At 36.6% G+C, this 27,202-nt stretch overlaps 1 protein-coding gene across 1 annotated transcript in view; it reads right to left on the bottom strand.

The window, feature by feature from the left end:
* Window positions 1-1,001: 1,001 nt before the first annotated feature.
* IGF1 (insulin-like growth factor 1 (somatomedin C)) overlaps window positions 1,002-27,202 on the bottom strand; it is a 52,992-nt gene continuing 26,791 nt past the window's right edge. Inside the window, exons 3-4 of the mRNA XM_010005801.1 lie at window positions 11,553-11,734; window positions 1,002-1,426 (exon numbers count right to left, since the gene is read on the bottom strand). Of these exons, the coding sequence (XP_010004103.1) occupies window positions 1,367-1,426; window positions 11,553-11,734 (242 nt within the window). The 3' untranslated portion in view covers window positions 1,002-1,366. The remainder of the gene's footprint in view (window positions 1,427-11,552; window positions 11,735-27,202) is intronic.

The raw sequence follows: 27,202 nt of genomic DNA, 5'->3' as shown, positions 1-27,202 counted from the left end.
TTGGTGATTAGGTTAGATTTTCTGATTTACAGAGAGATGTAGTAGCCTAATTAACAGCCAATTTAATCACATCTGATTGTGGGAAGAATTAAAATAACAGAGATCTTGAGTAATGCTCTGTTATATTTGATAGAATGCTGATATTTCAGCCAGATTTAGGCCCTCATGGGTTACCCTTTGGATTAATTTGAGGGCTGGTTTTCCAATTGCCCTCTCCGGGTGAAGGCATCTTTGAATTTGTGTTCCACATTACTGTAAGGTGTAATTTGTGTTCCACATTACTATAAGGTGGCATAAACACCAGCATTCAAACATCTAAATGGAAACAAGTACTTGAATTTTCTATTGAAGATGGGGAATTTATTTCCATGTTGGAATCTGAAGCCATTTTATTTCATTTAAACCAAATCTTTTTTTTTTTTTCTTAATCTTTGGCGTGATCTTTTCATATTTGTTTTTACCTATTACTGTTTTGGCCAGACCCTTTCATGTAACAAACTATAAAATAGCACCGTTGTACTATAAAACAGAGATTTTTTACATACTGCTTGATAAATGTGTATTATTGATATGCTAAATTTTACATACTGCATTATATGGAGGAAGAAAGAAGTTACCTATACTGTTGCAAAACAATTACCTTGAAGAGTCATTAATGGTTTGAGAGCCTATGTATGCTTTAACTGCTTTAAAAATTCTTTTGTATCACAAAATGCAATAAGCTGCATCTTTGCAAGAGAAGGAAAAACAAAACTGTCTTACAACAAATGTATCTATAACCCATATTCTGTCAAAATGCCACAGATGTAATTAATGGATTTTTAAAACTATGTTACCGTACTGCTGCTGTTTCTGGGGATGTCAAACTGTGCAAATATGAAGGGGTAGACAAACAATGTTATCAGACACTGTAAAACAAACAGCCTGTTACTTGTATAGAAGTGCAAATAAAAAAAACCCACCACTTAGACAAGGCTGATGAATGACTCCAGCAGCCAGTGTTCATAGGTTAATTTAGTGCAATTGGATCCATCAAAGGCCCATAAATTTGTAGGCTTTTGAGGGGCACAGGACTTTAAGAGATTTTGTGCAGGACATTTAAAACAGGTTAACAAACAGTAATATATCAACCACAGAATTTTTTAGCTCTGGGCTGCTTAAAATGTTCTGTTTTCTAAAGACTTATATTGGAATGTTTAGTTGCATTGTTCACTGGGAGAATGCCCATTGGTTGAGATTGCATCAAGCTTATTAAGCCATAGGTTTGCTTTTTTTTATGTCTTCCAATGTTTAACAAATAATTTATTTACAGCAAAGTATCCTGCAGATGGCACATTCATTCTTCGTTCTTGTGGATGGCATGTTCTTACATTCTGTAGTTTCTGTTTCCTGTGTTTCCTCTACTTGTGTTCTTCAAATGCACTTCCTGAAGGTGCAGAAAAAAAAAATAATTAAAAAAAATTCCAGATAGGTTTTAATACACTGTGTAATAACAAAACTCATATTAGTGGAAGAATCAGTATCCTGAATGCTGAAATTGTTAGAGCCCTTCTTCCAGCTCACAGAGAACTTAACTATACACAAATTCTGTCCACTAAATTCCCTGTTCTCCTAGGCATAAACATATTGATTGCTGTCATTGCTGGTCTTGGCAGAGGAAATATCTGCATGCTGGAACCTGGATGGGCTTAGACTCACAGGTGGTACCAAAGAATATCTTTCTTTCAGAAAAAGAACATTTGCAAAACCAAGCTCTGTAGGGACCAGGGAAAATAGAGTTGTAACTGCAGGATTTATGGAGCCTCTTGGGCTTGAGTATCCAGTGATCAGAGGTTTTCAAAATTGCCGAGTGAGTCTCTGTTACCTCCATTTTGCATAAATAGTGTGTTAGATGGGGAAGATTTTTTGTTGGATAAAGCCTTTAGGAGGATAAAAAGTGTGGGTTCACTGCAGGAGCTGCAGCCAAATAATTTGTATTTTCAGAAAGAGGCAAGGTGATATGCCAGGTGATTCAAGAGGGCTTTGGAATGGATAGTACCCTCAGTCCACTCTCTTTCAATGCACCAGCCAGTTTCCAGCAGCAGTGATGGGTGTGACATATCTTTCAGTTTAATTTGCTTATTTGCCATGCTGGTAAATATTAGCTGGTCCCAAATCTGTGCACATTCTGTACCAGACTAGGGGCAGAATTGTTAAGTCACTCTCCATATTTATAATCCTCATCAGAAATAAAATTCTCAGTGAACTGGAATGATGTCTGTTGGCTTAAGAAAAGCCAAAAATAAAAAACATCTTGAGAAAGATGAGGAATCTGTATGCAGCTCACCACTGTATTATCTGCTACTTAAGCCCTAAAGAAAAGGAAATGTATTCTCAAAAATTTAAAAAGTAATTACAGTTTTTCCTGTTTTTCTAATTGACAGAAAGCAAATGGAAGTTGATTTGTTGCATTAAGGTAGTTTTGTGGGGTTTTAAAATTATTTCCTATATAAAGTACTATTCTATATATAACTTTTCAATTTACTTCTAGTGTCTGTTAAACATAAAACAAATCAGGAACTTGTAAAGGATCACAAAATTTGAGCTCAAATAGTACTTCTTAATTTTCACTGGTTTTGAATTGGGTACTGATGGATATGAGTGGAATTATTATTTTTAGAATATATAAAATAAAATCCAAGCAGTATTAGTGGTTGTTAAATTAATTATGCTACCATCAAGGAAGAACATTGAGCCAAACTAAGATTTATCATCACTGACAAGTCAAATTTGCTAACAGCAAAATATTCATAATGAAGAAATGTCTTTGTTAGGAATCTGCCATTCTAGACATTCTTAATCCGAAATGCAATACTAAATGAGGAAAAAGAAATTAATCATCTAGTCAGTATTCCTATGATCAGTTCAGTAGAATATTGGCTTGTCTTGATCAAATTTTGCTGATGCTGCTGTGGCATACCTTCCTTAACATAGATCAAATACAGAAGAAAAAAGTCAAGAGAATACTCCTTAATGATAAATTAAAATAAGTTTTGCTGTTTTGTTGCCTGTTTGTCTTCCAGCTTTTCCAAAACTAACTTTTCTGTCTTTGGTTTTCCTCAAGTTGTATCTTAGTTTTCACCTTGAAGTACTCATTCTCGGTGAACACTTTAATTTTCACTGATTTTCACTAAAATCATCATCACAGCACTTCACAGGAGCCTGCTACTGTTAAAGATCCTGCCTTGGGCTTGAAATGCTTATATCTGGAACAGTGAACTAAGAAAAAAGGAATTCCTTGACTCCTCTGCCTGTTTTTTACTCATGGCAACAAAGCAAAATATCCTTGTTAATATTGCCCTTAGGTGCTTCTGTTTGAAGAGAGTTTACCAGGAAAAGACATATGCTACATTTTATTTGCAGAAAGTCATACATTCTTAAAGGTTACACACTTGTGATCTATAAAATGGACAGTAAGAGACTTATTATGAAAGAACAACCATTTTGCATTGCAGTGGTTTTCAAATTATATTTTGATTGATAATTAACCCTAAGTTTCTCAAATGAAAATCTAAATTCTCTCCACTACTGTTGTTGCCTGACTTTAAAATGGCTTTATCAGTCAAATAAAGCAAATACTAAGATACAGCAGGGTTTCAGTGGAAGTTTTTAATACTGATATGTAGGTGGAAAAAGAGCTGACATGATACATAGGCTGGCTTTGAAATTGAAGGAGATTACTGCCAGGTTACTTTTAAAACAGTTTCTCCTCTGGAATCAGCATTTTGTTGAATAGCTACAAAGAAGTGGCAGCAGTGACATGCATGTCAGAAAATTATTTGACCCATATCACACTCTCTTTCATTTATGCAAAGATGAGGCAATTGGGGAAAAAAATATTAAAGAAGTGTGAATGCCTGAATCAGGTTCTCAGACCTGCATTTGCACTAGTATGGAGAAGCTTGCCTTCTTTCTCAAGTCTTGGGGAAAAAGGGGTAATTAGAAATGAAGTTGTTATCTGTGATGTTTATTTCATTATCAGGTCCTCTGATCTGATATTCAGACCCATACAAAGAAAACATGCATTTTAGGATGAGAGAGGTGCAAAATGTGAATTTTGCCTGTCAGTTCATAAGCAGAGAAGCACAGACTTCTGTCATCTTCAGCATGGATCTTTGGAGACAGGGCAGCTTTAACATAAAGATATCAACTAACTCAGTGATAGTAAAGGTCATTAAACGAAGATGGAAGAGTGTTCGGAAGCATGCAACAGCATTCTTATCCCATTAGGATGGACATTCTAACCTCATATTGGCATTAAAACATATCTTAGTTTATTGGTAATAAATGGAAAGTCTAATGTTTGTAGTAACAGGCATGATATCTTAGCTACAAACTCTCTGGGGTCTCTTTGAAAGCTTTTTAGTTCTGTGGGCAGTGTGATCAGTAACATCATAACAAGGCTGGAAATTAAGCAATGGGAAAAATAATTTTCTGCAGTGAGAAGGCCAAGTGCTTCTATCTATTACACCTAAAGGTTCCCTCATTGGCTTGGTAATACGGCACGGCTGTAATAGAAATTAGGATTACTGCCATTGTGCATTTTTTGGCCTGTAAATGTATCTGTGTGTTGTTACTGAGCCAATTAGAAAAGAATTTGCCAATCTTAGAAAGATTAATGAGACATAATGCAATGTTTTTCTGTTTTCTTGATGGTGTTTTCTTAAACTAAAAAAATAATTTAAAAAATAACAACTTTTCCCTCTATCTCTTAATTCCACTTAGTATTTATTTAAACTTTGAAGCTTAGATAAAATCTGAAAAGGATTTTTGACATAATCTGCTTCCTATTGATGCTTTGTTGCTAAATACATGTATGTGTATTTTTCAAATACGAGACTTAAAGAAGAACAAGGACTAAAAATTTGATGAAGAGCAAAACTATATAAAAGTGTTAAAAATTATCAGAATTATATAAAATAAAAATTATATCCACTTCCTTGGTCCTTTTGTTTAGGGTGCGATGGGATAGCATGGAACTATGTTTTTTGCTTTCCCTTTCCTTTATTTACTGGATATTGAATCAGCCTTATCAGTGGTCACATTCATGTGATAATTTTCCAGGTACCTTGTGGCCCTAAATTGATCAGAACTTTGTGCCACTGGTACTGTGGCACTACTTCATTTAAAAGGTCACACCCTTTCCTGACATACACAGTTGTTGTGGAAACAGCTCAATTTCCTTTGGTTGAACAGACAGCAGTTGTTTTTCAAAGTTCTATTCTCTAGTTTTCCAAATTGTTGTTAAAACTAAATTCCCTTAGCTGTTAATAGGCACAACTTACACTAGCATTTCTCAGAAGACAAATAAATGAGAGAGAAAAGCTAGATGGAGCCATGTACAATGAAGACAGAAATTTAATTCCCCTTCTTGCTCCTGTTTTGCAGTTTAGAACTCTAAACATAAACTTAGTATAACAATAGGTGAAATCATTATTTTGCCCTCTTTAATAATTTCTGCTTGCACACATAACTGGAATAGAATTTTATAATGGATTTGTGTTATGCAGTTATCCTTTCCTATTTTTTATCAGTTCTGGCAAGCTGAATACCTAACTATCTCCCATTTTTTAAAACTAAGAATTCTACTGAAAACTTTCAACAGAGTATTGAAATAGTAACCAAGTACATAAAACAAGCTTTGTATGATCATCATTGATGAATGACCTATAAATGAGTGATCAACATGTCCTGCAGTTTGTTTGGATTATTTAATCAACCATTTAGGTTTTCCTTAGTCTTTGTAAAATTATTATTATTTTCCATGAATTCTCTAAAGAAAATTGTGATCCTGCAAAAAAACTACCTGTTTGTTTAAAAGTACAGGTATTTTAATAAAATTTCATTCCCAAAGGATTTTAACTGTTTATTTCATTGAGCTGTTGTTTTGAATAATATAATTAATGCCAAAAAATGTAGTACTAAATTTCAGTAGCTTAATTAAGATGGTCAGAAGCAAAGTTAGCTGATTTTCAGTAATATTAAATTCCTTGATATCTAAAGTTTTGAGGAGATTGAAAATAGCTTAAAGAATGTCAGTTTTACCACAAAAAAGACAGAGCTGCAAGAAACCATGAGCTTGATTTTTACTTTTAAGTTTAAAATGTTTTACTATGGAAATACCAAAATATATAATTCCAGAAATTATAATATGAAACTTCTGACTTTCCCTTTTCAAAACATTACTATTTTCATTCAGTGTAGTAAAGAGATACAGAGCAATAATTATTGTTAATAATATGCATATTATTAGTAGAAAGGTATATAAATTGAAGTAAATTAAATAAACTGGAAAAAAAGACCTTGGTCTTTGTATTCTATTTCCTTACCTAAATGTTGAGAACATTTTTCATTATTTATTTTATTTATCTATTTAATCAATTTGAACAATGAACTGGAAATCAAATTTATTCCCCTAGCTTTTCTTGGGAAGCCTACTAGAGAAATTACCTGTAGTTCTTGCATATTTTATGCCATTTCTAAATTTCTGGTCAGCTGCTCTTGTACTGAGGAATCTGAATGATCAGAACAATATATTACAGAGCACAGATTGACTGTAAGTAGATTATATTGATAGATTGTACTCTATTCTAAAGGAAAAATTTACCTTTGCAGATCAAATTCAGAGGAGCAAAACCAAAAGATAAAAAGTAAAAATCTTGCTAAATCTTAGCCAGTGATATTGTTTTTTGTATAAAATCTTCAGATATGATTGTTACAGCAACATGTGAAGGCTATTGAAAAAAATATTTGTATAAAACGAAAGCATTTTCTTATTAACCAACTGGTGTCCAGTTGTCCCAACCAAAGTTGTCACAATTGAAGACAACTTTTCTTCTATGCCATTTCATTGTGTATTTCCTGTACCCTAACTTGGATATATGTATTGTTTCACATTTGAATAGTCCAGAAACCTCTCCAATTACAACCAGTGTTTTCATCCCAGACTTAGTTGCTGAGCCAGACAGGTTGGATGATTCCTGTAGACTTTGACTCAAAAAATATAAAGTATTTTGGGGACTTGTTTTGTTTTGAAGTAGGGAACACTCACTGGTGAGAGTTTGGTAGCCTTCAGATAGATTTCTGAGAAGGATATTTGACTGTCAGCCACTAAGAGAAACTGCCTATCATTGTACTTCATAACTTACTCAAGGCCCATAGTGCTGAAATACAGATGGAAAGATACTCTGAGTTGTCCCATCTGTTCACTAGAGACTACAGGGTAGGTAGCCTGTGGCTACCACATTGTACTCTGATGCACACCTCATTTCTCTTTGCAAGTTCTGATGTGTGTTTGTTGCATTCATTGGCTGCTCCAGTGCAAGGCAATCTTGTCATGGGCTGAGTGCAAAAGAGGTGGCAAAAGCTGGACATCTAAATTAGAATAGAGTTAAGTTTGGGTATGAGCTCCATTGTATATAGCAGCTGTGGTAATAATAAAGTGCTTCTAACTGCCTTTTAGATATATATTTATATATATTTTTATATATTCACTTTTAAATATTTATTTATTTATTCATTTATTTTGTGAATCTGTGAAGTACACTGTGTATATAATCGCCCCAAGAACATCATAACAATGTCTTTATTTTTCACTTTTCAATTTGATTTTGTATTTTTTTGTGACTAAAAGTCATAGAACAAGACAAATAATGGTCTTATAGAGAAACAAATATTTTGTTTTTTAGCTACACACAAACAAAGCTACACATACAACCACTGTAATTGGTTTAAAACTAATTCTTGATGTTGGCCTTATAGCAACAAAAAGGCATATTGGGGTTCCTGGCCTGCATTAATCATTCAGTGCCTGGCCCTCAACACTCAGATTTGTGCATGTAGTGTAGTAAGACTTGTTTGTAATATAACAACTAAAGATCCTCTGCCCTATGAACAGAGGAACAGTCCTGCTCCATTGAAGCAAACTATTCAGGGTGACCTGCTTATTGGATGAGGGAAGAGCTGTGGATGTTGTCTACCTTGGCTTTAGCAAGGCCTTTCAAACAATTTCCCACAGCATTCTCCTAGAGAAGCTGGCTGCTCATGGCTTGGATGTGCACACACTTTGCTGGATAAAAAGCTGGTTGGATGGCCGGGTCCAAAGAGTTGTGTTCAATGGAGTCAGTGCTGGGGCTGCTCCTGTTTATCTTTATTGATGACTTGCATGAGGGGTTAGTAAGTTTGCAGATGACACTAAGTTGGGTGGGAATGTTGATCTGCTTAAGGGTATGGGGGCTTCACAGAGGGATCTGGACAGGCTTGATTGCATGAGATTCAATAAAGCCAAATGCTGGGTCCTGTACTTAAGCCACAACAACCCCCAGGAGCTCTACAGGCTTGGGGAGGAGTGGCTGGAGAAGGGACCTGGGGGTGCTGATCGTCAGCCCGCTGAACGTGAGCAAACAGTGTGCCCAGGTGGCCAAGGCAGCCAACATTATCCTGGCCTGCATCAGAAATAGTGTGACCAGCAGGATCAGGAAGGTGATCCTGCCCCAAACTTGCCTTGGTGAGGACACATGTCGATCACTGTGTGCATTTTTGGGCTCCGCAGGATAGGAAGGACATTGAGTTGCTGGAGAGGGTGCAGAGAAGGGCAGCGAGGCTGATTAGGGGGCTGATTAACTGGCCTTATGAGGAGAGGCTGTGGGAGCTGGGGCGGGTCAGCCTGGAGAAGAGGAGGCTGAGGGGAGACCTCATTGCTCTCTACAGCTGCCTGAGAGGAGGTTGTAGTGAGGTGGGTGTTGGCCTCTTCTCCCTAGTGACTAGTGATAAGACAAGAGGAAATGGGGTCAAGTTGTGCCAGAGGAGGTTCTGTTTGGATATTAGGAAAAAAATTCTTCACAGAAAGAGCGGTGAGGCTGCCCAGTGAGGTGGCACAGGTACGGTTCCTGGAGGTGGTTCAAAAAACAGGTAGATGTGGTGTTTTGGGAGATGGTTTAGTGGGGCTGTAGAGCTGATGGTAGGACTTGATGATATAGAAGGTCTTTTCAAACCTTAATGATTCGGTGATTCTATGATTCTACCAAATTGTGCATAGGAAAGTGATCTGCTTGAGGAATTGGGAAAGTAGGCCATTTAAAAAGAACACTTCAACCCCAAACCCAAATCCTGCATTTGTCTATTAAAAAGGTTATGAGGAGATGCCAAATAAAAACTACACTAGGAGTATAAAAGGGATAAGAAACTGTGTAAAAAAATTTGTCAGTACCTGTACAACATTTATATATTCCACATAATCCTGCCTTAAATCTTACATAAAAAAATAAAGAAAGAACATATGATATTTTACATACATATATTCACTTTATAAGATAGGTATCTCATAGATAACATATAATATTAAGAGAGAAAAACATTCTCATGGACAAAAAAAATAGCTCAAGTTTTCTCTGTATTTTCCTTTTATCTGTCATAAATCTAAATAATCATTTCTCCTACCCCTTTTGTATTTTTGTTTACTCCATCTAATTTTCTCCATCCACTGATATTAATGAAAATTTCAGTTTGTTTTTCCCATAACACATTTCTATTCTTTTATTACCAAATTCCCATCAAGAAATATTTATGATTTTTCTGATTTTGTTAATCTCTCTTCTACTTTCCCCACAAATTTTATTTAAAGAGTTTTTTTGAATTAATAATATATTTTTTTCCTCATTTTATCTTGTTTCCCCTTTTTCTCAAAATTCTGTTCTTCCTATGTGATGCACTGTGGTTTGTTTGGTTCTTCAATGTTTCTCATCCTCTCAGCCTCTTTGATCTAATTCCATGCTCCTCATTGTCTTTTTACTGCCTCTTTCACCTCTTGTTTTAATCTCCTTTTAATTTTCTGGATGATTTCTTCTGCAGCTAGGTTATCTCAATTATTACACAGTCCCTCTAATTTTTTTCTTCTTCCAGTAACCCCTCTTGAACACCACCTCCTTCCCCTGCTGCCACTGAAAGATGCAAGGCCTTTCTTCTGTTCCTCCCTGTTTGTAGGAAAAGTATTTTTCTGCCTATCTTTTGAACTAGGAAGATGATGTCTGCCCAAAGTATGACATAATTCCTTGGCCCTCCAAGGAAAGTGGTGTGGAGATCTGTCAGAGAGCTGGCAGGTATCTTGTCTCCTTTAGCTTGAAGTTACAGAATGTTTTACTCATCACCTTAGCAACAAGTATGGGAAAGAGCACATGCGTTCCTGGCCAAGCCTGTTGTCTTCTGTTCCCTCAATTCTTAATTCCCAGACAGGAATAAACCTCAGGGTTTTGTTGGATTTTTTTTTTTGTCTATAGTTGAGCTCTACCTGAAGAAGACTTCACCTGTTGTCCTGTGTTCCTTTTGAGATGTTCAGAGCTAAGCTGGTAGTTCCCAGGAAGAACTGTACAGCCTTTACTGTAAAAGGTTGAAAACTTGAGGAAAAGATGAAAGGATTCTATTCTACGGATTGTTTATGGAACAGAAATGGATGTTGGCATGATTACAATTGTTTTTTTCATAAAGATGATATTAAGGAAATTAGTGTATAGGACTGGTTTCCTGACTTCCTATGAAATCCCAGGATTTCATGCAGTTCCGTTTCTTACATGACAAAAATTTCAGATAACTGCAGGAGTGGAGCCAACATATGTGTAGGACAGACAGGGTCAACAGCAATAAAATATATCACTAGAGGCTTACAGCAGATGACAGATAACATGTAAAACAGATGTTCAGAACTCAAGCAGGAGAGGCAGTTGGACATGAGCTTAATGGCAGCCTCATCTAAGATGGGTTTTCTGAACTGTAGGCTCTCCAGAGGAGAAAGGAGATTTAACTGTATATATGTACAGTATACCTAGTACAACAGGAACAAAATCTGGATAATCTGAACTCCACAACTATACAAAAAACACCAATAAATATTTGAAGTGCTTGGAGAATAATAAAAATTTTTTAAAAAAATATAAATTAAAACATATTAAAAATTAAATAGTTAATATTAGGAATGTAATTATTGCAGTGACTATCTGGTTAATTTCATTCTGATAAATACATTTTTTAAAAGTCAAAATAATCACATATAAAAATCATACGCTCATTTACATGTAAAATGAATTGCAGAAGAGCTATGTTTTTGCTCTTGATCACTCAATCTACCTTTTCCTGACGAGGAAGTATGAGTGAGTGAATAGATCACGTTAAACATTCAGTGTTTGGTTTCTCTTCTGAATGAAGACTTAGGTGCTATTTATGAATGGATGATGTGAGCACTTGTCATTTACTACCCAGCAGCAGAATAAAGCCTCACAACTACTAGCTTAGCAAATCCATGTTTTACTCACTGTTTTAAGAGATGAGATAGAGCACACCACTTTCTACTTATTTCCTACCACAGACACTATTTCCCAAAACCCCACTGAATCTCAGTGTCCCTAGTAGGCAGAACACACCAGTTGTTTGCAATGTTAACAGCCTTGACAGGCTTTTCCTTCCCTAAAGTAAATTTGTAGGGACTTTCTTTTTTTTTCCCCCCTCTTTTCAGCCTGGCCTACCTTTTGTGCTTTTGGCATATCAGTGTGGCGCTGAGCACGTACAGAGCGTGCAGATTTAGGTGGCTTTATTGGAGCACAATACATCTCCAGCCTCCTCAGGTCACAACTCTGGAAGCAGCATTCATCCACTATTCCCTTGTGGTGTAAGCGTCTACTGCTGGATCCATACCCTGTAGGCTTACCTATTCAAAACACAAATGGAAAGTTTGTACGTTAGAAAGCAAGTACAAAGATCTCAGCAGCAATAATATTAAGTTGCAGTTTTTTAATGGACACACCAATGACAGTTACAGAGGCTTCCTGCCTGTATCTATTCTGACCCTGTTGACAGACACAGCTTTGAAAGGTATTCCTGGAAATGGCCAGCTCTGAGCTCTGTCTGTGGGTGGTTGCAACTGAAGCATTTGAACAAAATTATATCTTAGAAAAGTATCATTAAAAGATTTTCTTGAACTGTCTTAGAATTGAACATAGAGGGAGGGAAGTTGAAATTTGGCATTTCAAAGCCTTGCAAAGGGAATTTGCCCTTCAGCTTTTGGATGAAGACTGGATGTTGGGCAGACTGATGTTGCTGGTGTTTAGTAACCATAGGCCATGCCTGTGTTGTATGCAAGTGTTTTCTAATGAAAATATACTGGTGTTTTCTACAGTGAGCTTGTATGTGAAATCAGAGTGGTTCCAAAGGGGAAATAAATGGTCTATTCCAGTGCATGGAGTAAGGGGAAATAAATGGTCTATTCCAGTGCATGTAAGTGCAGTAAGACCTGCAAGCTCAAAAACTAGTGGAAAGTAGGAAATAAGGTAACAAAGGAACCAATGAAGTGCAGCAAAAAAGGGAAGTTGGTTGATGGGACAGATAAAAGCAGATTTTATTTTCCATAGCTTTGAACAAGATAGGACATGAGACTGACATAGCCTCATCTTTCCTGTGTTTTGTGTTTGCACTGGGCATCTGCAGAAACTACTTGGCTGGCAAGTGTTTTACAGTTCTCACTCAGCTCCGGTGAAGGGTGACATTTTCGTCATAGACCTCTTACACTCTCCTTTTTTTGTTTCAGTGATTTATGATTTCTTTAGTAAGTGTTGATTTCTCTGCTATGCTATGCAAAAAATTATAAACCCATTATTCCCTGGGCCTGTTTTTATGCAACCCAGTTGGATGTGCTGTTGCCCTGTTATGACTAACTAGAAATAAAAGAACAGTTAATTCACAAAAATAAGTGGTTCCTTACTCACTACATCTCTCTTAAAATTTTGAGAGAATTTGGTTTCAGACAGTAAAATTCTAAAAAGATTGAATGTTTTGTTTTGACATTTTCAGCATTGAATGTTTCCATTTACAGAGCGATCCACATTGGTTAAGAACACAAAAACATGGAAAAAAGGAACGAAAATTGCACCAAGAGCCAAAAAAATGAAGTAACTCAATTCAGTCAGGGCCACCAATTTTTTTCCTGCTTTGTTTTTTTCCCCTTCAGTTTTATCACTGAGAGCAAAAACCTGTTATTCACAGAGTCTGGCAGGAGTTTTTGCTTTAAGAAATTACTCAAGCGAGATAAACGGTAAGTGTATAATAAAAGATGAAAATCCAGTTTCTCTTGGGGAAATTATTGCTTCCACTGCTAATACAGCAAATTCTAGGTTGATACCCATATACTTATCCTGCAGTTGTCAATTTTAAGACAACAATGTATTTTGCAATTCTCTGTGATTAAAACATATGTCCACTGATGATGAAGAACCCTGGAGGCCGTAGTACATCCGTAAATGAGAAGACCTCTAGTGGTAAAGCATGTCTAACATTTTAGCCAGCAATACAGTCAGCTAAGAACTAACTATCCCTTTGAGCTTTGTAAACCTAGACAATAGAGTTTTAAATGTCTTTTTTTTGTTTTGTTTTCCAGGGACTATAAATTAAACAAAAAGAAAAACATGCTTACTTAGTATATTGCAATCCACTGTGGGCCTCTACACTGTACGTTGCCTTCTAAATTATTTGTTTCAAAAGACTAAACAGAACATTAAGCCAGGAGTAGATTACAGTAATATTTTGATTTGTCTGTATGCGTGTGTGTTGTTTTCTGTGTACCACTGAAAAGTCTTATAAATACTAAGACACAGAGTTTTGGTGTTGTGTTGTTTGTTTTTTTTTTTTTCCAGACTATTTTCACTCATTGAGTTATAATATGAAGGACAAGCTTTTCCTGGAGGTTTTTCTGAAGTCTGTTAATCAGATTCTCTTAGCCTAATACTTTTAAAATTTAGCAGTCATGGTAAAAAGTGGACTGTCATACTGTGCAGGATAGGCAGAGCTGTCCCACATTTTGTCTTACTCCCATTAAATCATGGAAGAGCAAATTTGGTTCCTGGGTATGCAGGTGTAACCCTCATAGGTCCAGCTGAACTGTAGGTATAAATACTTCATTAGTTAGGCTGCCCTTTCTTCTTTTCTCAGGGTGGCAATTCTTCATAAACAAACACCCTCTGAAAGGTTTTGTTCATGAATTTTCCTTAAATATTATTTCCTAGCAGCTAACAGGCATAGAGATTTGATTGATTCCCTAGCTACTGCAAATAGTAAAAATAAGAATGGACAGTTCTTTGCTTAGTTTAATCTGGTTTATGACCTTTCTACCTAGAAAACAAGTTACCCATTAAAAACAAATATCTATCAATCCAGTAAAAGATTTCAGAATTAGTAATATTTTGCATTTCTAAGAATCTTACAAATGTTAGCTCCCCCTGACATTCATGCTAGGTAGATGATCCTACCTCTAGGTGACAACATACACAATCAATAAGATGAAATGTGTTGGCCAGGAACTTCTATGAGTTAATAACAGCTTGACAGAAGAAGTGTTTCTTCCATGAGTAGTAGACTATAAATGTTTAGTGACTGAAAGTGGCATTTTTTTATGGGATCCATTGTTACATGAAGTTATTACAAAGAAAATAGTCAAATGAAAGGTAAAGTTTGCAAGGTCTCAAAATGTTGGTTTTTTAATATGGTTAACATTTAGCTTTGTTGTGATTAAAGCCAAAGATAAAGTGGTTGGTGGAGGTGATTTTATTTATTTATTTATTTATTTATTTAATCTTTCATCTTCTTTAACAATCAGTACTTCTTACCAATTTGTCCGTGTTAAGCCTATACTTGCACAGCATTGCTTGCATTTTGCCATTTTAAACTTAGCTCAGCTATATAATCTGATGCTTTCTTTCCTTTATTATCTTTACTCAAGACTTAAGATAACACAGTGGCATGCAATGGGTTATGCAGTGTTCTACCAGTTTATCAGTAGCATTTCTTGCATGAAATTTACAACTTTTTGGTAAAAACAATAATTACAACAGGAACACATTTGATTTTTCTTTGATGGTATATAAAGCAGAGGAACTAGAGCCAGGTACTCTATTTGTGTATGAAACCTTCTCAGTAAGTCAAAAAGGAACTTACACATTTTTTTGTCAGCTGGAAGTTGTAAATACTGAGTTTTATTCTCATCTAGGTAATATCTTGTTGTCTGATTGCATGGAAGTTATTTTACCCTTCAATGTCCAAATTTACCATTATAAAATTAAGAAAATGCCTAGAATAACTCAGGAAGCATTGCCTGCCTTATTTAGTAGTCAGTAGCAACATTTCCTCTGCTCTTTGAGATGCATAAATAGTTAATACAAATTGTGAATCTTGGAGTCTTTCAGGTGACAATCTCAGTGTACTTCAAAATTATTTTTACTGTAGCCAGACCAAAGATATCTAGGAGATGTTTTTCTTTCTGACAGAAAAATGACTTCATGAAGAAGGATATAATAACTTATAGGTCTCTAAAAAAACCTGTATGGTGCATGTAACAAGTTTGGAATGGAATCACCGACACGTCAGTGATGTGGTCAGCAATGAAAGTTGACATTTGCTTACAGATTTAAATATTTATGTATTACATGGCACACTAAATATTCATCTGTCATAAAAAGATAACATAAGTATTGTGAAATCAAGTGGTTTTAATTTTTCGTTCTTTAAAAACCCAGTTTTCTCAAGGTTTTTGAAAGACCTAGGTAATCACATGGAATTCAAATTTGCATGAAATAGAAAGTGATATTACCTGAAGTGCTGTACAGCAGGTAGAGTAAATAAATAGAAAAAAAAAAAAAAAGGAAAAAGTATTCTTTTTCAGCAATCTTGATTTCTACTCTACTTTTGAGAAGTATCTGTTGTATAAATTAGTCTTAAACCAGTAAATTTTAAACTGCTCTTGTCCTTTTAAGTGCTGAAGTACACAAAAGATGCTATCAAGAGCAGAAATCAGATAAAGAATTACAACGAGGTACTACCACTTCTACAGATATTATCACTATTTGGCCCATCTTGTTTTGGAAGGGCTACAGGATCAGATGGTCCCAGTTCATCAAGTTACTAAAATATGCACTTAGATCTAGGCAACTGTTCAAACTCCAGCACGGTCTGCTGGATTAAAGCACGTGTTCAATAGTAAGCACATGCCTGAGTGATCTCCTACGTAGGGACTGACGTAACTAAGCACTGAAGTTAATTTCTAGACCAAAATCCATATTAGTAAATAAACAGCTGGTGGTTCTGCACATTAAATATCAGTTTTCTGTCCCTTGATTTTTTTTTATGGTGTTGCCTTGAAATACTGACTGATCCTGCTGTGTCAGTATGCTGGGCACCCATATAGGTCTTTCTCATCTCTCAGACACAATTTGAGTGCTGCCTTCCAACTGTTATCAAAAAGTTCCTTATATTTACTCAACCTTCAAAGTGCTGCCTGTGGACATATAACAGTCCTAGGCATTCCTTTTTGCTGTCGTACACTGATTTCCTTGGAGGTTTCTTTCCTTTTTTGTCAGTTGTTAGCTCAAAAGAGGTTTCATATCACACAGGTCAAAGTTTACTTCATAGAATTTCTGGCTCTCATTTAATCTACTATATCAAATATGTGAATGTTTCTTTCCATATGCTACAAACAGATACAAAGTCTAGCCCCCTGAAAGTACGCCATGATACAGTATTCCAGGAGTTAAACATCTGGCTTCTGTACTAACAGCACTTTGCTTTAAATAATGCAAAGTCAGTGGAGTAATACAGCAGGGCTTGTTTACACTTGATTTCTTTATTTCCCCCCTTTCTTCCAAAATATCTCATCGGTGCTGCCATTGGTTGTGCTCTGCTGATGGTTTCAATGTGAGCAGCACTGATGTAGGTGAAATATAAAGTTTCAGCGGTCTAACTCTCTAAGAATTCTGTGGAGAATTATAATCTATTGCTGTAGCATTAACATGAGAAGTTATATGAGAAATAGCCCAGGGTAAACAGAAACCTAGTCTACAGTTTGCAAGACTCTAAAAAGAACTGAGATGACACGTCCTGGAGCTTTTATGTGACTAGCCCAGCAGGAGAACCCAAGAATGCCATTTAGACTATAATTCAGAAAAATATTGTAAATCTGAAAAACACTGAGCTTCCTCCTAACATATTATTAGAGTCAACCTTCAGCTGCAACTGCAGCTTTTGAACTCATGTGAAAGCCCATTGACTTATTAGTGCACTACAATCTTGTACTGAGAAACTCAGAATGTTTCCATCGACATATCAGTGTGATATAATTTGTACAATTTTGAAGCATTTATGGCAGTTTTGGAGTACCCCTGTGAGGGTTCCTCCAGAGAACTGTGATGACAAACGTTTTTCCCCTCATTTTCCTCTGTGTCCAGTTCATAGCTTACAGTATCTGGATGTATTTAGGCATCCTGTGAGGCAGTAGGTTGTTCAGACAGAATTTTTCTGTGGCCTGAAGAACCAGGTTGAGAGTCTGTGGCACTATATTACAATGTAGTAACTGAACAAGCACATCTAGTCTGTTGGATCTAGACGGGGAGCTCCTGATTGGAGTATTTTAGAGTTTCAGGTACTATTTGCACTGTGGTGACACAGAAGATTAGGGAACCCGAGATTTGTCTTACTCAGTATTACTATCTGAAAGTTAGGGATCTAGTTTAAGATAGTGAAATCAATAAGCAAATGAGAGTGATTGGAAAGTGACTTATTCCTGTTTGGAATGCTTTGCTTAAAATGAAATAATTCCTTGTCATCTGAAAGAGCCCATGTTCTTTCATCAAGTACAGATGAGGTTACTTGATCTAGTCCTAGAGAATACACACAACTTCTACTAACTGAACTCAAAGAACATTAATTCAATTGAAAGTGAATTGTCCTGAATCACAAAATATATGTCATTGGTGGAGTACAAAGCCATTCTTTTATTTATATTTTAACAATTAAATATTGCGGCACACATTCTGCTAAGAAGTGTATCAGGCAGTCTACTGTTCAATTATGTATATCTCAGAACCTCCTTGACTATGTTCTGTATATTAGGATAGTATTCATGTAAATTTTTTGCATTATAAATGCATGCATATGTAAAATAGGAGATTGTTGATATAACTTTTTACCTCCTTGTGATCCTAGAAAAATGGTTTAATAGTATTAGTATTAGTAATGCGTTTTGAGGGTACTCTGGAGTTTCTAATCTGTATTTGGAAGATTATGACTCAATGTTCAATCAGCAGGAAATGCCTGCATTTTTATGATTCTATGAACCACTAAAACAAACAAACAAGCAAGTGAACACTAAATCTTGTGAGCTCTGTTGTAAAGTCCCTTAACAGAAATATCTCAAGGTTCAAATGTTATGAAGTAGACAACCTGATTTTCATATAATAAGTTGCATGCTTTTTGAAGCTACAATATTTAATACTTAGTTTCCATTTTCCTTCAATGTTTTGTTAGCGCCAAAGAATAATTATGCTTAGACTGATTTTTGTTTGTATTCATCAAAATGAGCATATATTAGCATTTATAAATGCTCAATGAATGAATGCTCTAGCTCTGAAGTCTAATTTAATATCCATGAGAATAGACGATAAGCTTTATCAGTATGCACAAGTAAAATTGGTATGAAAGCATATGCATTTGTTAATACTGAGATATTGCACCAGAGCTACTGCTTTGTAGAATACTGGATTGCATTAATTACCAAGTCTAAGGCAGGATGATGTTTTCTCATTACTCTGAAATTCTAGGCAAGTAAGACTGGGAAAACACAGGCACTCAGTTAGTACTGATCTGTAAGAGAAATCTATCAAGACTTCACAGTATGTTTTGCCTGAATAATTAAGATTTATAAACTGCACCTTATGAAAAAATCAAATCTCTTTCATGTTTCAAATGGAAAGTAAAATAACTATTTCACTTCTTTCAAGTCAGTTAGCTGACAAATGTAGATTTATGCCAAAAGGTGTCTTAATTTTTAATTTGTATGCCTGTGTTTATTTAGTCTGGCACATAGCTGAAGAAGGTAATTTTTTCCTTTAGAAATATGTTTTCAGAAGCACTTTTTTTCCTTCATTGTGTATTTCATTGGAAAAAAACTAATCTCCTCTTTCCTTAAACTTATTTCCAAAGTAAAGCACTTGTAACAGTTTCTTCTCACATATAGATGCACCATACCCTTGGAATGGCTGCTTTGGAGGCCACTAAGTACCCTAAGCATGTGATAGAGCCATTACACTTCGCACAGTAGTTTCTAAGCCAGTTGCAATGTGTGAAGAGAAAAACCTGTAGTTTTGTGACTATTGTACCAGGATATGAAACAGAAATTTCAGTTTTCAGAATACTTTGAGGGCAAAAGAAAAAAAAGATGAAAGAGTGGGAAACAATATATATAATGTCGATTTTACACCAATTCAGTGCTCTAGAGGGTGAAAGCCTTGCTAGCCTAGCACAATTTACAAGCCTACATCAGATCCCAAGGCTGGAAAGTGCCAGATGCTGCCAAAAATATATATATACTCTGGCAAGGGAAACACTTTGCTGGAGAGAAATTCACAAGTCCAAGAACAGTGAGGTTTATCAGGGTTTAAGACAAGATAATTAGAAACCAGTAGGCCATTGTTTGAATTTAATATTGCCCACTATAGTACATGAAGGAAGACAATGATAATACAGTCATTCATCTGTAATGAGAATGCATTCTCTCCTCTTATATATGCTCTCACAGTAAATAATTGCTGCTTACCCTTCTGTGCAGTGGAAGGACAATCAGTCATGATAGAACCTTTCATACCCTTCTTATTTCAAAGCCAAAGTAAAACTGCCTTTTATTTGGATTACCAAATGAATAACAATGCAAAAAACATAATTAGGTGAAGTCCTAGCATCACTGAAGTAATTGGGAAATCTTTTAGTGTAGTGATAAATCAGGTGCCAGAAGCTACTTAGATAGAAACTGATCATTCAAGGCCTATTCAAATCAATGTTAAGGCTTCCACTGCCCTTAGTAAGCTTTCCATCATGATAATGAACAATCATTTGCTTTTTCTTCCAACCTCACAGTCCATTGAGTAAGTATTAGCTTAGTGGCACCTGGGTAGATTTGCAGGGAATGGATGTGATGGGATTCCTCGAAGGAGGTAAGAACAAAAGTATCAATTTACAATGTGAAGCAGGGTGGCTGCTATGTGGTTAATGCCACTGAACACACAAGAAGCAGTACTTTGCTTTGCAGTATGTAATCAATATTTTTATCTCAATAGGTACTAGTTCTCAGCCATATCCTCAGAAATGAAAGCAAATAACAAATGACAAATGTGGCTTCTGCATTTTGGAATCATCGTCTGGTTAGAGGCAGACAGTGTGAATGGCTGTCAGCATTAAGTATCTCCTGTCTAATATCTTTCACACTATCCAAGAGTGTACCTATTGCACAGTTTGCAATTTTTATTTCTATTTATACCTCAGTAGCACTTACAGGGGTGTAAGCAGTTAAATGCAGGCCACTGTCATCTCACCTACTGTAGAGGTAGACAATTCTCATTCACTTATTAGAAACAAGTACAATAGTAAAGAAGGCAGGAGGGAGAAAGAAAATAACAGGAAGGGCCTTGCACACTTGTCTCATACACCAGTTTTGTATTTGTCTAATGTAGTTAACTTCAGTGGATTTACTCAAATGTGCTCTAAGCTCTATAGCTATAAAGTCTGTTTAGCAAGATCTGATAGCATTGTGGAGGACTTTGTCTACAAGAAGCATCCAACCTCATACAATGATGCAGCAACAGGGCATAAGGAATAAAAAAGATTAGCTTTTTACTTGTGCTGTGTTGTCTGAATCTCATTTAGACTTTCAGTTATTGAACCTTTCAGTACAGGTCAGAATGAAATAACTTTGACTACTTCAAAAATTACTTTAATCATGATAAGATGACATAGTGCTTTTGATAAAATTCCAGCATGTAGTTTTCTTATGGCCAACATTTTAAGTATGAATTACTTTTAAAAAAAAAAGTTACTTTTGTCTGTCTGCTGCTTTTAGCATATTGGGATACTTTTACTTCTGGAGACTGATTTATAAAATTCCTGGTTAGCAAGGACATATTAACCATCCAGAAAGGGAATTAAGATGGAAAGATTAAGAGATAGATTCTTTTGTCTTCACTGATGTTAAACAGTACTTTGTCCTAAATTAAGAGAACTCTTTGCAGGCAGAGGTAGTACTTTATTTGAGTAATATTTATGGAACCTACCTATCAATTACTTGCACAGGAGAAGGCTGTGACAGTGCCAGGAACTGAATGTACATCAACATAAACACTGGACCAATGCTTTAACCATATACCTGTCTTCCTTTAGCTTTCTTTTTTGAGTCAGTAGGACATGTGAAAATCTAATCTTGAAATGAAACATCCCTTTGAGGTCATAATGCTCCTGTTAAACTTGTTTAATGAGATAAAAGAAAAAGTGAAACTTTTCAGTGGAGTACATAGTTATTAGGGAGTGAGGATGAAGTCATTGGGATGAAAAATGGACAGTGAGTTGTGCCTGGAAACAAAACCAGAGCTAAACTTGGGTAAAACACACTGTTATGCTTGAATAACCTTTCCCTCACACTGGTTTCCTACCAGTTGTAACTCCATTCCTTTGTCATTTAATACTATGATAGGAACTAGGAGAATCAGTGCTAGTCACAGGAAAATAAAGAAAAATAAGTTAGTGCTGAATAATAAATGAAACTACTCTTGCTCTCCTTGACAATCCAGCTCATATCCTTATTACTGAAGACATGTAGGGGGATTGTAAAGGAACACTGGCATAGTGCAGGGAGAAATTAGTTCCAGTATAACATCTGAAATACCAAAGTGCAGCATCTGCAGGATCATTGAAAATGGAAATGCTTATAGACAGTAAAGTTGGTTCCTTTATCAAACTGGAAGCAATCCTTCTCCTACAGGGTTGACAACGGCCTCTCTGATCACAGTTTTTGAAAGGGTATGGGGTTTCTGAGTGGATTTTTTTTAAGTTCTCACTTGTTACATTTCAGTAGCCTCAGTCTTGTATGTTAAGTGTTCCAGCCTCATTGCAAAGGACACAACAGGTGAAAATTGGGACTGTAAGAATAAAGCTCCCAACCCCCCCTGTAGGAGACAAACAGGTTTGTGACCATCTGAAGAACCTCAAGGTGCACAAGTCTATGGGGCCTGATGGAATCCATCCATGGGTCCTGAGGGAGCTGCTGGATGCCATCGCTAAGCCTCTGTCCATCATATTTGAGAGGTCATGGCAGTCTGGTGAGGTTATCACTGATTGGAAAATAGGGAACAAAGCCCCTACTTTTAAAAAGGGGAAAAGGAAGACCCAGGGAACTACAGGCTGGTCAGTCTCACCTCTGTGCCCAGCAAGATCATGGAACAGATCCTCCTGGAAAATCTAAGGCATGTGGAAAACAAGGTGATCTGTGACAGCCAACATGGCTTCACTAAGGGCAAGTCATGCCTGACTGATTCGGTGGCCTTCTCTGACAAGGCGATAGAGATGGTGGGTAGCAGCAAAGCAGCTGATGTCATCTACCTGGATTTGTGCAAGGCATGTCACACTGTCCCACACGTCGTCCTGGTCTCCAAACTGACAAAACATGGATTTGACAGATGGACAACCTGAATAAGTAATTAGCTGGATGGCCAAGCTGTGTGGTGGGGTTTCACATCCTAGAGGGAAGGAATTCTATCCAGAGGGACCTTGATGGGCTCAAGAGGTGGGCCACGGCAGGCTGAGGGGACAATGGCTGGAGAGCAGTCTCAAGGAAAAGGACTTGAGGGTGGTAGTAGATGAGAAGCTTAACATGACCTGCCAGTGCGCTTGAAGCCCAGAGAGCAACTGCATCCTGGGCTGCATCAAAAGAAGTGTGGCCAACAGAGCCAGGGAGGTGATTCTGCCCCTCTACTCTGCTCTGGTGAGACCCCACCTGGAGTGCTGTGTACAGCTCTGGGGCCCTCAGCACAGGAAAGACATGGAGCTGTTGGAGAGAGTCCAGAGAAGGGGCACAAACATGATCAAAGGGCTGGAGCACCTTTGCTATGAAGACAGACTGAGAAACTTGGGACTATTCAGCCTGGAGAAGAGAAGGGTCCAGGGAGACCTTATAGCAGCCTTCCAGTACTTGAAGGGGGCCTACAGGAAAGCTGGGGATGGGCTTTTCACCAGAGGGCAGTGATAGGACAAGGGGCAATGATTTTAAACTGAAAGAGGGTAGATTTAGGTTAGACATCAGAAAGAAATTCTTCACCGTGAGGGTAGCAAAGTGCTGGAATAGGTTGCCTAAGGAGGTTGTGGAAGCCCCTCCCTGGAGGTGTTTAAGGCCAGGCTGGATAAGACTTTCTGCAGCCTGGTCTGGTGTGTGGAGTCCCTGCTCATAGCAGGGAGGTTGGAACTGAATGATGTTTCATGTCCCTTCCAACCTTTACCATTCTATGATTCTCTGATTTTATGATAAAAGGGCACTGAGGATGTTGAAGTTGTTCTGGCTTTTAAATCCCATGTGCTCACTGACTTAATTTGAACCACAGCTTTCTGCATCCACAGTAATGCAAGCAAAGGAATCCAGTTCAGCAGAAAAGAAGTAGGAAAAATAAGTATGCTCACAATGGTGTAGACTTCTTCATTTATCTTATTGGTACCTTGAATGTGTAAACTTAATGCTGAATCTGTAAATGATAACTCTCTTTGATGTGCTTCTGTCTACAAAATCGTTCTTCCCAAAACTGGGCTGGTGTTTTTGCACATCATGACAAACACTTAATCTGGCTGAGCATTTGAGGAAAAATTTAAAAATACTTGTCTTAAGCATACTTGACCAGTGGAGGGCTTACATGTTATCACAGAAAATGAGAAAGTAGAACCAAGTAAATCCTATGAAGTGCATCTCCAAAGAATCACTTTTGGATTTATAGAACCGTTTTTGTTGGAAAAACCCACAAAGTTATCAGATCCAACCATTAACCCAGCATTGCCAAGTCCACCACTAAACTGTGTCCCTAAGTACTGTGTCTACATGTCTTTTAAATACCTCCAGGGATGGTGACTCGACCTGTATTCATTCTTAGAAATTACAGCCTTTTTTAATTCTCACACCTTCAACACCTATGGTTCGGTTTTTATTCATTTAAATACTATTACATCTCAAAACCTGGAGGACTTTGAAGAAAACTTTTGACCATCTGAAAACATAGATTCTGAGTTCTGTCTGAAGGTATTTTTTAGACACTGGCATCAGTATTAAGGCCTTTTCAAATATTTTTGTTGTGAGTCTTTAGATATTTAGTTCTCTAGTTACAAGTTACTTAGCTGTACTTGAACTTAAAAATCCAGTGTTGAAATTTGGCATTTAGATTCAAGCTGTACAAAGGAAAATTCTGTTCAGGCATACTCTGTTGGTACCCAGAATTTGATTTAATGAGATCATAAAGATTTTCAAATAAATATCTTTATGAAGTTAATGGTAGTTAATCCTACATTTAAATCTGATACACATGAACCAAATGAAATAGTATAGAAAACAATACTACCTCACTAGAAAAACATCAAAGCACCAAAATACCTCTAATGTCTTCTTTCTTGCTTCTTCTGCCTAATTTATTACAGTTAAAGGAATGGGCAAATGTCACTTTCAGATATTACAGATGTGCAGTTAAAAAAATGTTTTTTTTTAAAAAACAGTGTGTTCAAAATAACTTTATCATTAACCACTCAAATGTCATTAAAAAAGTAGAATAATCTGTACAATTTCCTTTGGCTCTGCCTCCTCAAAGACCTATTGCATAACTGTGATAATACTTGCAACCTCCTGTACTTTTAGTATTTATGCACTTTGAGTGTGAATGTAGATGCCAGCAGTGCAATATTTCTTTCTTTCAAAACGTTTTAGAGTTCTTTCCATTCAGAGTGATTTTTGGATAAAATATGACCATTGCTCTCACTAAACCTTTGGTCAAAATGTATACCAAATGAAAGTTTTCTGTGGTTTGGGAAAGTTGGATTATGTTTTTTTCCCCTTGTTTTTCATTTTGCGTTCCTCTGAACTCCTCTTTGCTAGCCAGAAAAGGAGGTGCCAAAATAACCCGAGGAGGCTGTGCAGCCTGTCCGGAAGTGAGAAGTTCAGCAAGTTTAGTGAGAGTGACTGTTTCACGTAAGATTTCCAGTGTAAGAACCGCAACCAGAATGACACTTTAATTCTGCAGAACTCGTTATCCCCATTTGTGCAATTCAGAAAACTTTCAGGTCCACACCTGGTTAAAATCCTAAATGGAAGTAAAATGTTTCACACAGTTTCACAATTCTGTTTGTCTAAAATGGGTCTGAGTTTTCTCTTCTTTGCTTCCAAATTACTATCTAAACTGCCTGTCTTGTGATTTTGCTTAAATATTTGCAATCTTTCCTCATCTGTCAGATGCTTATACCTCTCATGCATTACTACTTGTCTTCTTCTAGTATCACTTTGTAACTTTTCTAATTATTTTCCTAAACTCATTCCAGCATTCTAGGTATTCTTTGTTTATCCCTCTAGCAGTTAGACATCTGGGCATTATATAAGTTGGTATCAATTTAAACTTCATAATTGTTTTGACTTTCCATCCAACATCATAAAAATATTATGCAATGAATTGTGATCGCTCCAAAGATTAAAAACACACAAAAAAGCATTGTATTTTTTTTTCTATACAACTGCAGAACAATATTCTTTGTAGACCAGAGAAATTTAATGTGTGTCTCTTTTAGGACTAGTGACAATAAAATACAATCAACATAAGCATCATCCTTGCTATTTTTTTCGATTCTTAGGGATACAAAACATAAACCAGAAGTTTTAATACAGGAAATAGCTGCATATTATTGACCTGTGTGGGACTGAATCTCTAATTTTATGTCTTTATGTGTCTGTTTCTCTCTATTTAAATGATTGTGATTTTTTGTCAACTGCTACTTTGCAGCTTTTTCACAGAATACTACAGGTATCACAGAGGCATATACTGCCTCTCCAATAGCTTCTTGTGTCTTTGGCTGCGTGTATGATGAGAATATTACAGGAATTACAAGCTGTAGTGATAGATACAGACTTTTTTCTGTATCACATGAGATAAAGAGATAGTGCTATTTTAATGAAGCTATATCACTAGCAAATAGTCCGAGCACTGGTATTTCCCCAGTATTTTTTATGTTATAGACCAACTGGCTACACATCCAGAAGATCTGAGTGACCAGTACATAATATAAAATTTATCGTGGTATACAGGGTCTGTAAAAGCTTGTTGTCCTTTAAATGCTTTTTATCAATTGTTCTTAAGGTCAAGCTTTACTGAAAAGTGTAAACAAAATATTCAGCTGACTGGGACTGCACTTCGTTTCTGCACCACTCTAAAGCTCTTTTATTCCTTTTTCAATTAAGACCAGTTTTATGGCCTATCACACACTAGCCCTGAAATCACATTATCTGTAACACCCACTAAGATCAGCTGTAAGTGTGCACACCGTTTTTGCCTTCAGTGTTGAGATTCAAGAGTTTTTATAATTGTTGCAACTTCTGGCCAGCGTGTTTCTGGAATGCCCCGAGACAGAGGCATTATTTGCTGTGTAACTTTTGTGTAAATCTGGATGACAGGTTCAGTTTCTGTTTTACACTAGAGGGCTCCTTCACCCGTGGTTCGCAGTGGGCCAGTGCCCGTGAGTCTGAGCAGTGGGAACACGCTGCAGTCTAAGGGGTCTGTCCACGCTATCGCACCTAACAGGCTCCTTGTGTTTTCACTTCCCAGAAATCGGTTCTGCATATCGTGATATTGTCATCTCGTGAGGAGTGTCAGAGTGGCTTCTGATAATTTTCCCTTCTTCTTGCTACATAAAGTGGGAAGAACATGGAGTAGAACTATTTCTGAACAAAGAGAAGTGCAGATTCGCTACCTGTTTGGCTTACAGATTCATATGGAAAGGGTGAATGTTGTCATCAAGCCAGCTGCCAAACTGGAAATCTTACCTTGAATGTTTTCTAAAATTAGGGTCTCCAGGAAAGATCATTGGAGGTTATTGAACATGACGTCAACCTGTTCTTCTGTTGTTGCAGTGGCTTAATGTATTTAATTTTGGTAGTGGGACCAGCATTTTTACAAGTTTAGGAAAATGTTAATATTAGCTATGTATGCTTCAGTAGTTTTTCCTGCCTGTATTTGGACTACGGTGACTCAAATAACAAAACTAGAAAGTGAGAAGAAAGCTTAAGTCTCAGAGGAAGGCATCCCCA

The sequence above is a fragment of the Chaetura pelagica genome, unplaced genomic scaffold (assembly GCF_000747805.2).
Source record: "Chaetura pelagica isolate M959 unplaced genomic scaffold, ChaPel_1.0 scaffold79, whole genome shotgun sequence".
NCBI classification, from domain to species: domain Eukaryota; kingdom Metazoa; phylum Chordata; class Aves; order Apodiformes; family Apodidae; genus Chaetura; species Chaetura pelagica.
This window is presented reverse-complemented; position numbering and strand designations above follow the sequence as displayed.